The sequence below is a fragment of the Cricetulus griseus genome, unplaced genomic scaffold (assembly GCF_003668045.3).
Source record: "Cricetulus griseus strain 17A/GY unplaced genomic scaffold, alternate assembly CriGri-PICRH-1.0 unplaced_scaffold_74, whole genome shotgun sequence".
Taxonomy (NCBI): domain Eukaryota; kingdom Metazoa; phylum Chordata; class Mammalia; order Rodentia; family Cricetidae; genus Cricetulus; species Cricetulus griseus.
In genome coordinates, this window is record NW_023277415.1 from 57,795 (window position 1) to 72,794 (window position 15,000).

At 63.4% G+C, this 15,000-nt stretch overlaps 2 protein-coding genes across 2 annotated transcripts; both read left to right on the forward strand.

Annotated features, from left to right (window-relative positions):
• Positions 1-1,322: 1,322 nt before the first annotated feature.
• On the forward strand, positions 1,323-2,291 carry LOC118239828 (neuroligin-4, X-linked-like; the record flags this gene model as incomplete). Its single annotated transcript, XM_035453920.1, is given in 1 exon segment — positions 1,323-2,291. A coding segment is annotated over 1 exon segment (108 nt), but the record flags the coding sequence as incomplete, so codon positions are not given.
• Positions 2,292-2,336: 45 nt separating this feature from the next.
• Positions 2,337-14,937, forward strand: LOC113837845 (neuroligin-4, X-linked-like). The gene is given in 7 exon segments (XM_035453919.1): positions 2,337-2,742; positions 5,772-5,831; positions 7,316-7,468; positions 8,802-8,987; positions 10,625-11,022; positions 11,025-11,485; positions 13,578-14,937. Coding segments are annotated over 7 exon segments (2,205 nt in total). The 5' UTR covers positions 2,337-2,636; the 3' UTR covers positions 14,419-14,937.
• Positions 14,938-15,000: the final 63 nt, after the last annotated feature.

Consider the following 15,000-nt stretch of genomic DNA (forward strand, 5'->3'; position numbering starts at 1 on the left):
TGTGTGTGTGTGTGTGTGTGTGTGTGTGCTCCACGCCCCTGTGTGTGTGTGTGTGTGTTTGTGTGCTCCACGCCCCCCCTGTGTGTGTGTGTGTGTGTGTGTGTGCTCCACGCCCCCTGTGTGTGTGTGTGTGTGTGTGTGCGCACGCGTGTGTGTCTGTGTGTGTGAGTGTGTGTGTGCTCCACGCCCCCTGTGTGTGCACGTGTATGTACACGCGTGTGTAATGTGTGCGCGTGTGAGCAGAGGGGAGGTCGCGTGTTTCTCACGGGATGGGAATAACCGATGTCCCCGAGGCGCAGCCGCGGTGCTCACAGGGCCGTAGCGTGTGCGGACGTGACGGCGTCCCGCGTGTCAGCCCCACACGCGCGTGTCAGCATCACACGTGTCACCGCCACGCCGGGTCCCGCAGACGTGTGACTCACCGGGACTCGGGCGTGCGCCCCGCGTTCACGCGCGTGTGCCGGGGAGGCTCCGGTTCACACCTGTGTGCGCGTGCGCTGACACGTGTGCGCACGGACCCCGCGGCTGGTGGGGGCGTGTCCGCCTTGCACAGTCGGTCTCAGACGCCGGCACGTGTTCCCCGCCTCTTGGCCACGCGCCCGCGCGCCCGGCCTCACGTGTTCCGGGCCGCACGGAGGTAACGCGCGCACGCGCACGCGCCCCACACCGAGGGCCAAGGCTCGCACAGCGCACCCGCGCGGCGGCTGCTGGGGGCAAACGTGCAGCGTCACCCCGGAAACACGTGACGAGGAACGAAGGATGTGGGAGGCGGGGAGGGGAGTTAATGATGTTCACGGGGCGGGGCCGCTGTTGTTCGTCCCCCCCCTCTGCCCCCCCCCCCCGTCATGCTGACGTCATGTGTGTCTCCACCCTCCCCGCAGGCCCCGCCCCCGTGACGCGGAGATGGACGCGCCGACGCACAGGCGTGACCCTGACGTGACCCCGAGGTCTCGGACGTCGCCGTAGTCTCCTGGGTGAGCATCATTAATTCCCCCTCCGCCTTCCCGCTCGTCACATGGGGTACTCACGCGTGTTCCTCCCGGGCTCGGAATCGTTCATTCGCCCTCGCGTGCTCCTCACGTGTTCCGCGTCATTCGTTCCCGCGCAGTTCGCGTCATTAGCTCCTCACTGTGCGCAATCATTAGCTCACGCCTGCGTGTTCGGCGTCGCGTGCGTCGTCCCCTCCTCGCCCCGTGTCCAGCCCGGGCTGAGCGTCATTAGTTCCTCCTCACGCGTGTCCTTCCCCGGCCTTGGGCGCCGGAATCATTAACACGTTAATGGGCGGGGCTGACGTCACTTCCCTGTTCGGCTCCGCCCCCGCAGGCCCCGAGCCACGTCACGTCGATGACGTCACACGACCCCGCCCCTGCGGCCCCGCCACGGAGGACCCCGTGGGTGAGCGAGGAGGACGTCACACGCGCGGGTCGTGAGCGCGCGCGTCCCTGATCCCGCCCAGCCGTGCGCCGCGTCACGCGTGTCTGCCGCACGCGCACCTGCGCGCGAGTCCTCGGGTTGGGCACCGCGACGACGCCGTCTGCGCGGAGCTTCCGGCCCCTGCTGAGTCGCCCCGGGCCACCCCACGCGGATGGGCGGCCCGAGCCCGGCAATGACGTCACGCGTATCTGTCGCGTGTCCTTGAACACGCGTTCCCCGCGACGCTCATCGGATGCTTCACTGCGAAGCCCTTGCTGAACCGGACAGGGCGACCCCGTGGGCGGGACGCGTCTGAAGCCCAGCCCGCCCTGCCCACGTCACGCGTGTGGATCACGCGCGTTTTCCGTCTGCGAACTGACATCGCCCCGTGGGTCCTCGGGACAGACGCGTGACCCTGCAGCCCCTGCGGCCACGCCCCGGGAGACCCCGAGTGGGCAGCATGCGGACACCCCGCCCGCCCTCCCTCTGACATCGCGTGTTCCGGTCACAGGCGTGCGTGTCTCTGATCCCGCCCCCGACACCCACGCGTCCACCCCCCTGGGCGCCCCTTCCGTGACCCTGCCGTAACCCCGCCACCGCCCCAGGAGACCCCGTGCAGAGACGCCATGCGGACGCCGTGTGGCCCCACCCACGTCACGCGTGTTCTCGAGTGACGTCCACCCCGATCCCTCCCCGTCATCCTCCCGTCCCTCCCCCCACCCCAGGAGAGTCACCCCCCCTCCCCCGGCCCCAACACCCCGCCCCAGGACACCCCGTGCAGAGACGCCATGCGGACCCCACTCAGCCCGCCCGCCCGCGTCACGTGTGTTCGCGCGTGACCTCCGCACCCGTTCCCTCCCCGTCATCCCCAGCCCCTCCGCCCTGCGACCCCGCCCCGGTCGACCCCGCCCGCCATGGCCCCTCCCCGGTCCCCGGCGCCCGTGGCGCTGGCCTGCTGGCCCTGGCCGTGCCCGTGCTCGCGGGCTCAGGGCGACCCCGTGGTGTCCACGCGCTACGGGGGCTGCGCGGCTGCGGGCGCCGCTGCCGGGGGAGCTGCTGGGCCCGTGGAGCAGTTCCTGGGGTCCCCTACGCGGCCCCCGCCCACCGGCGCCCGGCGCTTCCAGCCGCCCGAGCCGCCGTCCTCGTGGCCCGGCGTCCGCAACGCCACGCGGTTCGCGCCCGTGTGCCCGCAGCCGCTGGACGAGCGCGCGCTGCTGCGCGACATGCTGCCCGTGTGGTTCTCCGCCAACCTGGACACGCTGGCGGCCTACGTGCAGGACCAGGCCGAGGACTGCCTCTACCTCAACGTCTACGTGCCCACGGAGGACGGTGCGTGCCGGGCGGGGCCGGGGGGCGGGGACGCGGGTCACGCCACCGCCGCCGGGGCGCACGTGCCACCGTGATGCGTGTCATGGGTGCGTGCGTCATGTGTGTGGTGACGTCTCCATGCATGCCAACCTCATGCTTGTGGTGACGTCGCCACGCATGCCGTCATGCGTGGAGGGCTCCGGCGTCACGCGTGGGTCATGCGTGCGTGCGTCTTGCGTGCGTTATGCGTGCGTGCGTCTTGCGTACGTGCATGTGTCATGCGTGTGGTGACGCCGCCACGTGGCGGGGACCGAGTCCCGGCCGCGTGGGCAAGGTCACCCCAGGGGGGGGGGATGGGTAGCCTCACGGGTGACACGCTAGAGCCACACGTGCAGGGGCGGGGCGGTGCCATCGTGGGTTTCCGTGTCAGCGAGGGGAGGGGCCGCGCTCACACAGGACGCGGCGACGTCACGGGAGCCGGGTGACAGCGTCACCGCAGCCGCGTGGCCCGGGCGTTGCCGTCACTGAGTGTGGGGCGTCATCGCGGGCACACGCTAGGGACGCACGTGCGGTGTGAGAGGGACGCGGTGGCGGCGGTGTGGGGTCCTGCGTGTGGTGTGGCAGCAGCAGGGCGGTGTTTGCGGTCACGAGTGTGTTGGTGACGTGCGAGCGGGGTGGCCCCGTCCCGGGGACCACGCCAGGGTCACACGTGTAGGGCCGAGTCCGTGACGTCGTGAGGCGTCAGCGCGGTGTGTGGCGTGACAGTAGCGTGAGGTCGTCACCTCGGGAGAACGCACCGCTGTCACACATGTGGGGCCATCACGGGGTGCGCGTGACATCAGTGCCGTGAGTGTCGTCATGTGTGTGTGGCTGGGGTCGTGACCCCCGGGTCCGCGTGGGGAGCGCTCACATGTGCTGTGCGTGTCACAGCGGCCGGGTCAGACGGTGACGTTGAGGGCAGTGAGGTCACGGGACACGCAGGGAGGAGCCTCACGGCCACATGCGTGTCGTGTCGGAGCGTGTGCGCTCAACCTGGGAGAGCGCGTGGGGTCACGGGAGTGTGTGCGGCGTCACGTGTGTGGCGCTTCCGGGTCTTGGGACCGCGTGTGCATCGCGTGTGTGAGACGTGTGCGTGTGCAGCGCTGGCGGGCGTGTGCGGCGCACGTGATTGTCGGGAGTCTACGCGCGTGGACGCGCCAGCGTGTTGTGAGTGCACAGGCCACGGCGCACCGGGACGTCACGCGTGTGGCTCTTGAAGGCGTCATGGATGCCGCGCGTGTGACACTTGAAGGCGTCACGGATGCCGCGCGTGTGACACTTGACGGCGTCATGGATGTCGCGTGTGACACTTTGGTGTCATGGATGTCGCGTGTGACACTTTGGCGTCATGGATGTCGCGCGTGTGACACTTGAAGGCGTCATGGATGTCGCGCGTGTGACACTTGAAGGCGTCATGGATGTCGAGTGTGACAGTTGAAGGCGTCATGGATGTCGCGTGTGACACTTTGGTGTCATGGATGTCGCGTGTGACACTTTGGTGTCATGGATGTCGCGTGTGACAGTTGAAGGCGTCATGGATGTCGTGTGTGACACTTTGGAGTCATGGATGTTGTGTGTGACACTTGGAGGCGTCATGGATGTCGTGTGTGACACTTGGAGGCGTCATGGATGTCGCGTGTGACAGTTGAAGGCGTCATGGATGTCGCTTGTGACACTTTGGTGTCATGGATGTCGTGTGTGACTCTTGAAGGCGTCATTGATGCCGCGCGTGTGACACTTGAAGGCGTCACGGATGTCGTGTGTGTGACACTTGAAGGCGTCATGGATGTCGTGTGTGACACTTGAAGGCGTCATGGATGTCACCCGTGTGACACTTGAAGGCGTCACGGATGCCGCGTGTGTGACACTTGAAGGCGTCATGGATGTCGCGTGTGACACTTTGGAGTCATGGATGTCGAGTGTGACACTTGAAGGCGTCATGGATGTCGCGTGTGACAGTTGAAGGCGTCATGGATGTCGCGTGTGACAGTTGAAGGCGTCATGGATGTCGAGTGTGACAGTTGAAGGAGTCATGGATGTCGTGTGTGACACTTTGGAGTCATGGATGTCGCGTGTGACACTTTGGAGTCATGGATGTCGCGTGTGACACTTTGGAGTCATGGATGTCGCGTGTGACACTTTGGAGTCATGGATGTCGTGTGTGTGACACTTTGGTGTCATGGATGTCGCGCGTGACACTTTGGCGTCATGGATGTCGCGTGTGACACTTTGGAGTCATGGATGTCGCGTGTGACACTTTGGAGTCATTGATGCCGCGCGTGTGACACTTTGGCGTCATGGATGTCGCGTGTGACAGTTGAAGGCGTCATGGATGCCGCGTGTGTGACCTCTGCGTGTTGCGCGTGGAGTCCCGGCGGGTGACGTGTGCAAAGCTCACACACACGAGGAACACACGGACGTCACTCGCACACCTGCGCACGCATGAACACTCATCAGGGCCCCGCCCACCCCTCCCGCCCCCGGGGCCCCGCCCACCCTGTTTCACGCAGGGGACGCCACACGGTGTTCACTTCCTGCATTTCCTTCACGGAAGGAAGCCGCTGCCGTGTTCTCCCCATGACGAGCGCACGCGGCGTCTGCTTCCCGTGTTTCCTGCCGTGCTCACCGCACACGCAGCGCACACGGGTTTGTTTCCCGGGTTTGTTTCCTGTGTCGCCTCCCAGGAAGCTGCCGCGTGTTCGCCCTGCACACGCGTGTTTCCGGGACGGGGTTTCCTTCCGGGAAGCGACGCAGGGCACGAGAAACGACCCCGCGGGTCGGGGCGGAAATTTCCGTGTTTTTATTTTATATTTCTCCCGTTTCCCGCCCCCCCCCCCCGCGGTCACGTTTCCTCCACGTTTCCGGTTTTTTATTTCCCGTTTCCTCCCGGGTTTTTTTTTTCCTCTCCCCCACCCCACTTCTGCCGTTCCCGTGTTTCCCGGGCACGGCACCCACCCGGGGCCTCCGGACCCCGCTTCATTCCGGTTTCCGTTTCCCCCGCCCCGACCCAGGCGGAAACTCCAGGAAAATCGCCGACGACATCGCGAGTAACGAGCGCGGCGACAACGAAGGTATCCGATTTTTTTTTCCCGGTTTTTTCCTCTTTTTTTTTTTTCCTTTTTTCTTCCATCGAGCCCGTGATGCGTGATTTGGTTTCATGATTTTTTTATTATTTTTATTATCGTTGTCGTGTTTTTTCCTTTACCGTTTCCTTCCCGGCCGAGGCCACTGACTGCACCGTTCGCGGGAAACGACATCGGGGTTTTTTCTCTTCTTGTGATGAAAACAATAAATAAGAAATAAAAAATTAATAAATAAAAGATAGTTAAATATTTTTTCTGGAAAATAAAACAAATAAATAAAATCAACAAATATTAACTTTTTGTGTTAAAAAGAAAAAAACTTTTCCCAAAACGACAGGAAAATCTCGAAGATTTGAAACCAGAAATAAAAAACTGAGAAAATCACGGATTTTCAAAAAAAAAAAAAATCGTGTTTTTTGGTTGCTGTTTTTTTTTTTTTTTTTTGAAAATTTTGGCATTTTTGTTTTTTAGGAAATTGCAATTTATTGTTTTTGTGATTTTTTTATTTTTTGGTTTCTATTTTTTTTCTTGTGTTTTAGGAAATTTTGCGAATTTTTGTTTTTTTTGGGTTTTGTGATTTTCGATTTTTTTGCGCCTTTTCTTGGGTTCATTACATTTTTTTGTCTCAGTCACAGGAAGAGGAAATGAGATTTTTTTGGTTTTTTTCCTCCTGCTGTGCTCGCCGCCCGCCTTCCGAGTCCCTCGTCCGTGACGTCGTGGGGTCAAGAATTTCGTTTCTCAGTTTTTTTTTTCCCTCCGTGTTTTTTCTTTTTTTTTTCCAGCACCCGGGGCGTGGGGGGGGCGGGGACTCTCGGGATCCGGTGTCTGACTGGCTGTGGGCGCCCAGGCCCCGCCCCCTGCCGCGTCCACCACGCTCGGCTTCCGTCACTTAAATCGCCAGACGGAGCCCGAGTGGGCGGGGTTGGGGGCGGAAGTAGCACAGCCGGGGCTGGAAACAGAGGCGGAAGCGGTTCTGGGTACAGGAAGTCATGGGAAGTGGGGCAGGAAGTGGAGCAGGAAATGAAACAGGAAGTGGAAGTAAAACAGGAAGTGGAAGTAGAGCAGGAAATGGAACAGGAAGTGGAAGTAGAGCAGGAAATTGGACTAAAAGTGCTGCCTACACAACAGCAAGTGAAGCTGTTGGGCCGGAAGTGGGGAGGGGCGGGTCGTACATTGGACATAGAACAGGAAGTGGAACAGGAAGTAGGGCCCACATTGGAACAGAAAGTAGGCTCCTTGATGTGACAGGAAGCAGGGTTGGAAGTGGGTGGCGCCAGAATAGCGGACGGGAAGCTGAACCGGAGTTGGGGTTGGGCGGGTCACAGGGTCTGACGTGAAGCAGGAAGTGCAGCAGGAAGTGGAACAGGAAGTAGGTCGGGATGGGCAGCAGGAAGCGGGTGTGGGCTGGGAGTCGCCAGGCCGGAAGCAGACCAGGAAGTGAGCGTCCGGCCCCGCCCCGTGTCTCCCTCCAGACATCCACGACCCGAGCAGCAGGAAGCCCGTGATGGTTTACATCCACGGCGGCTCCTACATGGAGGGCACCGGGAACATGATCGACGGCAGCGTGCTGGCGAGCTACGGCAACGTCATCGTCATCACCGTCAACTACCGCCTGGGCATCCTGGGTGAGCCCCGCCCGCTGCACGCGAGTGGGGGGGCGGGGATTCCCGGAAGTTTCCCGTTTGAACTGAGATTTTACCGTGATTTTCGGTGACTCTGCGTGTTTGACCTCGGCGGTCGCGCTGTGTCCGCCCCAGGGCGCCACACCCTGCGGGGCACACGCGTGTCGTCATGTGGGCGAGGCCCGCGCCTCCCACACCGGCTTCCTGCGGTGCTGCTGGGGGAGGGTGGAGGACGTGGGGTGACTTTTTGGCTGCGCCGCGCACATGCGATGGCTGCAGGTCCTTCCTGGCACACGCGTGTCTCGGCGTGCGACTGGCACGCGCCCCGCGCAGCACATACACGTCCACGTATGTAAGTGGCGTGTGCCGCCCCGACACTTCCTGGAATTATTTTGGGGGTGGCGGTGCCCGTGTGAGGGTTTTTTTTTTTTTTTTGGTTGCGCTGTGTACACGTGACGGCGACACGCCACGCGTGAAACATGCGTGTCACACTATGTGCCACGCGCCTTGCACACAGCATACTACGTGTCACGGCACGTAAGAGACATACTTTATTTTGGGGGGACACGCAAGGTACATGCGATGGCTGCAGGCCCTTCACGGCACACGCGTGTCTCGGCGCGCGACTGGCACGCGCCCCGCGCAGCACACGCACGTCCACGTATGTAAGTGGCGTGTGCCGCCCCACACACTTCCTGGAATTATTTTAGGGGTGGCGGTGCCCGTGTGAGACTTTTTTTGTCGGTCGCACTGTGTACACGTGAGGGTGACACGCCACTCGTGAAGCATGGGTGTCACAGTGTGTGCCACGCGCCTTGCACACGGCATACGTGTCACGTCCTCCACGGCACACGCGTGTCACAGCGTGCGACTGGCACGCGCCCCGCACAGCACACGCATGTCAACATATAAGTGGCGTGTGCCGCCCCGCAGACTCCCTGGAATTATTTTGGGGGTGGCGGTGCACGTGTGCACGCGCTGTGTACACGTGACGGCGACACGCCACGCGTGAAGCATGCGTGTCACACTATGTGCCACGCGCCTTGCACATGACATACGTGTCACGGCACATAAGCGACATGGTTCATTTTGGGCCGGCACGCGAGGTGCATGCAGTGTCCCCGGGCCCTTCCTGGCACACGCGTGTGACTGGCACGCGCAGCCCCGCGTGCTTCCCGGAATACTTTTGTGGGGGAGGTGTGGCCGGGGAGTCAGCGCTTACTTACTTTGGGGGCCTCGCTGTGTCCATGCGATGGCTGCGCCCACGCACGACCCACGCGCGGGCACGTGCGCGTCACGGTGTGTGAGTGTCGCGTGCCCCCCCCCCCCCCCGCAGGCTTCCTCAGCACGGGCGACCAGGCCGCCAAGGGCAACTACGGGCTCCTGGACCAGATCCAGGCGCTGCGCTGGGTGGAGGAGAACGCGGGCGCCTTCGGCGGGGACCCCAAGCGCGTCACCATCTTCGGCTCGGGCGCCGGCGCCTCCTGCGTCAGCCTCCTCACGCTGTCGCACTACTCGGAGGGTGAGCGCGGGGCCCCGGGGGGGGGGGAGCAGGGGTCATGGGACACGCCCCCAGCCGCAGGCCCTCCCCGTACGTCACGTGTGTCGCGTGTGTGTCGCGTGACCCCCCACGACCCGGACGCCGTCATCGCCCCGCACCCGCCGCGAGCGTGTCGCATACGTGTCACCTGACCCCGCTCAGACCTAGGCCGCGACCCCAGTCTGTTCGTCATGTGTGTGACGTGGGTGTCGTGTGACCCCCCCATCCTCTCCCGCCCGCCCCCCCCCCACCCGCCCCCGCAGGCCTGGTCCGGAAGGCCGTCATCCCTCCGCATCCGTCATGCGTGTCCCATGTGTGCCCCTGGACCCCGGGGTGACCCCGCCCCGCACGCCCGTTCCGGAGGCCATCGTCACGCTCCGTACGTCATGTGTGTTCCACGTGTGTCGGTGGAAGCCCCGCCCCCAGGCCGTGACCCCACCCTGTCATCATCGTGTACGTCACACGCGTGTTCCTTGACCCCACCCCAACCCCAGGTCATGACCCCACCCCATGCATCATCGTGTACGTCACACGCGTGTTCCTTGACCCCCCCCAACCCCAGGTCATGACCCCACCCTGTGCATCATCGTGTACGTCACACGCGTGTTCCTTGACCCCACCCCAACCCCAGGTCATGACCCCACCCCATGCATCATCGTGTACGTCACACGCGTGTTCCTTGACCCCCCCCAACCCCAGGTCATGACCCCACCCTGTGCATCATCGTGTACGTCACACGCGTGTTCCTTGACCCCCCCAACCCCAGGTCATGACCCCACCCCGTGCATCATCGTGTACGTCACACGCGTGTTCCTTGACCCCACCCCCGCCCCTCGCCCCGCAGGCCTGTTCCAGGAGGCCATGTCCGTCTCCATACTCCACGCGTGCCACGTCACTCCCTCCACCCCAATGCCGCCACCCCTCCCTGGACGTCATGTGTGTCACCTATGTGACCCTCGACCCCCTCAACCCCAGGCCGTCACCCCTCCCCGTGCGTCACGTATGTTACACACGCGTCCCTTGCGGGCCCCGCGCCCCGCAGGCCTGGTGCAGGAGGCCGTGCTGCGTCTCCATGCGTCACGCGTGTGACATGTGTGTCCCTGGATCCCGTGGTGACCCCGCCCCGCACGCCCGTTCCAGAGGGGCCTTAATCATGCTGCCTGCATCACGCTCGTCACACGCGTGTCACGTCACTCCCTCCACCCCAATGCTGCCACTGCCCCGCCCCGTACAGCACGTATGTTACACGCGAGTCCGTCTCCTGCCCCGCAACCCGCGCCCCGCAGGCCTGTCCCAGAAGTCAATCCGACTCCATACATCAAGCACGTCACATGCTTGTCACGTCACTCCCTCCACCCCGATGCCACCACCATGGCCCCGCCCCGTACATCTCGTTTGTTACACGCGAGCCCCTCGCCTCTCCCCCCCACGCCCCGCCCTGCCCGCCCCGCGCCCCGCAGGCCTGTTCCAGAAGTCAATCCGACTCCATGCATTATGCAGGTCACATGCGTGTCACGTTACTCCCTCCACCCCAACGCCACCACCACGGCCCCGCCCCGCCCATCACGAATGTTACACGCGTGTCCCTCTCTCTCCCCCCCCTCCGCCCCGCCCCGCAGGCCTCTTCCAGAAGGCCATCATCCAGAGCGGGACGGCGCTGTCCAGCTGGGCCGTGAACTACCAGCCGGCCAAGTACACGCGGGCGCTGGCGGACCAGGTGGGCTGCAACATGCTGGACACGGCGGACCTGGTGGAGTGCCTGCGGCGCGTGGGCTGGCGGGAGCTGTCGCAGCAGCGCGTGGCGCCCGCCACCTACCACGTGGCCTTCGGGCCCGTGATCGACGGCGACGTCATCCCCGACGACCCGCAGATCCTCATGGAGCAGGGCGAGTTCCTCAACTACGACATCATGCTGGGCGTCAACCAGGGCGAGGGGCTGCGCTTCGTGGACGGCTTCGTCGACACCGGAGCCGACGACGGCGGCGGCGGCGACGCGGACCCCGCGGACGCCGACGGCTACGGGGCGGCGGCGGCGGCGGGGCGGGGGTGACGCCGAGCGACTTCGACCTGGCGGTGTCGAGCTTCGTGGACAACCTGTACGGCTACCCCGAGGGCAAGGACGCGCTGCGCGAGACCATCAAGTTCATGTACACGGACTGGGCCGACCGCGAGAACGCGGAGACGCGGCGCAAGACGCTGGTGGCGCTGTTCACCGACCACCAGTGGGTGGCGCCCGCCGTGGCCACCGCCGACCTCCACGCGCAGTACGGGTCGCCCACCTACTTCTACGCCTTCTACCACCACTGCCAGAGCGACGCCAAGCCGCCCTGGGCCGACGCCGCGCACGGCGACGAGGTGCCCTACGTGTTCGGCGTCCCCATGCTCGGCCCCACCGACCTCTTCAGCTGCAACTTCTCCAAGAACGACGTCATGCTCAGCGCCGTCGTCATGACCTACTGGACCAACTTCGCCAAGACCGGGTAGGTCGGGCGCAGCCGGGGCGGTGGGGGGGGGTCCGTGAGGACCGCGTCACATGTTAACGGTGGAACATGCTCCGGCGCGGGGCTGACTTTTAGGACGATTACCCTGAATAGTTTCGCCAAACACACAAGCGAACGTACAAACGAACACGCAAACGAACGGGATCGTGCCAATGACGCGCGAGTGTGCACGCTTGACGTCACGTGCTAACGTTAGGCGGGACCTGCCTCTGCGCGGCGGGGCCGACTTTTAGGACCCTAACCCTGAGTAGTTTCACCGAACACGCAAGCGAACGTGTAAACAAACACGCAAACGACCGGGATCGACGTGCGAATGTGCACGCTTGGCCCCGCGTGCCACTGGCGTGTAAATTAGCACAACGCTCAGCAAGCGAGTGAACACTCGGGCTGGCGCGCGGACGAACACGCACGTTTACGCGCAAACCGCAGCGTGACGGACCCCTTGGCTCTGACACGCACAAAGCATGCAGACGGCCGAGGGAGCCCACCCCGCATGAGAGTGCACGGATTAGCGTGTAAACGACGCGCAAGTCTTACGTTGGTGACCGTGTGGCTGCGTGGCTGATTTGAATATGCAAATTAGTGTGGGCGGGAAAGTCAGACCCTGATTTGTCCTCACGCGTAGACGGACACGCAGATTTACACGCAAACCACAGCGTAACTGATTGTTCGACTTTGTCGTTTGGTTCTGATATGCAAATTAGCATGTAGGTGGCACGCAGAGGACCACGCCCACAGACGTTCAGTGCCACGAGCAACTTGCATGTAAATTCACAGAACACAGAGCAAGCGAGGGAGCTCTTAGCCGGACGTGTCGACGGACACGCAAACCACAGCGTGGCTGGACGTTCGATACTTTATATGCAAATCAGCGTGTAAATGGCCTACCGAGCCCCCTGATTTGAATATGCAAATGGGAGTGCGGGTGACAGCGGATGTCCGCCCGGGCGCTTCTCTGCACATACAGATCAGTATGTGAGTGGCCTGTGCTGTCTGATTTGAATATGCAAATTAGCAGCGGGCCGTGCGCGTCCCTGATTTTGGATATGCAAATGAGCGTGAATGTCATGCAAGCGGCCACCGTGCTGACTTCAGTTGCATGCTAATTAGTATGTAAATGACCACGTGTTGTCGGTAAATGACAGGCGAGTGGCCGCCCCAGTGGGTCCCTGCCTGATTAGAATATGCAAATGAGCGTGCAGGTGACAGCAGATATCCACCCGGTCGCTTCTCTTCACATACAAATTAGTGTGTGAGTGGCCTGTGCTGGCTGATTTGAATATGCAAATTAGCATGTGGGGCTGTCCGTTCCTGGTTTTGCAAATGCAAACGAGCACGTGAATGTCATGCAAGCGGCCACCCTGCTGACTTCAGTTGCATGCTAATTAGTATGTAAATGACCATGCGTTATCTGCTGTGGGTATGCAAATCCTCATGTCAACGACAGGCGAGTGGCCGCCCCAGTGGGTCCCTGCCTCATTAGAATATGCAAATGAGCATGAAGGTGGCCTACTGTGCCCGCCCTGATTTGAATATGCAAATGAGCGTGCGGGTGACAGCGGATGTCCACCCGGTCGCTTCTCTTCACATACAAATCAGTATGTGAGTGGCCTGTGCTGGCTGATTTGGATATGCAAATTAGCGCGGGGGCCGTGCGCGTCCCTGATTTTGAATATGCAAATGAGCACTGAATGTCACGCAGACGGCCACCGTGCTGAGTTCTGGTCGCATGCTAATTAGTATGTAAATGACCATGCGTTGCCTGCTGTGGATATGCAAACTCATTGTAAATGACACACAAGTGGCCGCCCCAGGTCCCTGCAAATCAGCGTGTGGGCGGCGCACGCCCCTGGTTTTGAGCGTGCAAATGAGCCTGTGAGTGACGGGCAGGCGGCCTCCCCGCTGGCTTCGCCTTACGTGCGAGCCGCGCGTCGCCTCGTTCCAATATGCAAATTAGCGTGTAAAGACTGTTCCCTGATTTGAATATGCAAATTGGCGTTTGGATGACATGCAGAATAACCGCGCTTCCCGCTTCTCTCCTCCCCCTGCCCACCCCCCGCCCCGCCCCCAGGGACCCGAACCGCCCGGTGCCGCAGGACACCAAGTTCATCCACACGAAGCCGAACCGCTTCGAGGAGGTCGCGTGGTCCAAGTACAGCCCCCGCGAGCAGCTCTACCTGCACATCGGGCTCAAGCCGCGCGTGCGCGACCACTACCGCGCCACCAAGGTGGCCTTCTGGCTGGAGCTGGTGCCGCACCTGCACAGCCTGCACGACCTCTTCCAGTACGTGTCCACCACCACCACGCGGGCCCCGCCCCCGGACACGCCCTCCTCCGCCTTCCCCTACGGGGGCGGCGGCCGGCGCGCTCCGGGCGCCGCCGCCAAGCCCTGGCCGGCCACGCGGCGGCCTCCGGGGCGGAGCTCCTTCCGCCGCCGCTTCCCGGAAGCCGGCCCGGAAGCGGAAGCAGACCCGGAAGCGGGGGCGGAAGCGGCGCGCGGGGACGCCGCCGCGGCGGGCCGGGCGGGCGCGGAGGACGCGACGGTGCTGATCGAGACGAAGCGCGACTACTCCACGGAGCTGAGCGTGACCATCGCGGTGGGCGCCTCGCTGCTCTTCCTCAACATCCTGGCCTTCGCCGCGCTCTACTACAAGAAGGACAAGCGGCGCCACGAGACGCACCGGCGCCACCGCGCACCACCGCCACACCACCTCCACCACCACCACCGGGGGCGCCGCGGGCGGGGCGGGGGCGGAGACGACGCGCGGGACGACGCCCTGGCCGCGCTGCGCGCCAAGCCGCCCTGCCCGCCCCCGCCTGCTCGGCGCCGCCCCTGCCCGCGGTGCCCGGCGTCCGGGACGACGACGCCCTGCCCCGCCCCGCCCCGTCCGGGCCGCCCGACTACGCGCTGACGCTGCGCCGCTCGCCCGACGACGTCCCGCCCAACGCCATCGCCGTCATCCCGACTGCGGCCTGACGCCCTCCGCGGCCGGGGCGGGGCTCCCGGCGCTGCAGCCGCCGCCCCAGCTGCACACCTTCAACGCCTTCGGGGCGGGGCAGAACGGCGCGAACCTGCCCCACGGACACTCCACCACGCGCGTATAGCGCGCACGTGGCGCACGCGCTTGGCCCCCGGACACACGGATGGGGGCTCGGCCGGGACGGTTCCCGCTGTCGTTATCATTATTGTCGTTGATGTTGTTGTTATCCCGTGACGGACGCGCACGCGGGACGCCGGGGGACGGTTCCGGCCTCGCGGGTGGGGCTCGTGCCGGAGGCGGCGGCACCGGAAGCCGCGACAGCAGCAGCATCAGCAGCGCGAGGGACGCTGGGGGACTGGCGGGTGGGACGCGGGCGGGGCAGAGACTTTTAAGATGACGATTAATGTTATTATTATTATTGACTCAATAAACATCGCGTGTGCGGAGAGACCGGAAGCCTCCGTGTCGCGGGTTTCTCGGCGTGGGACCCGGATCGCGCCCCGGATGCGTGAT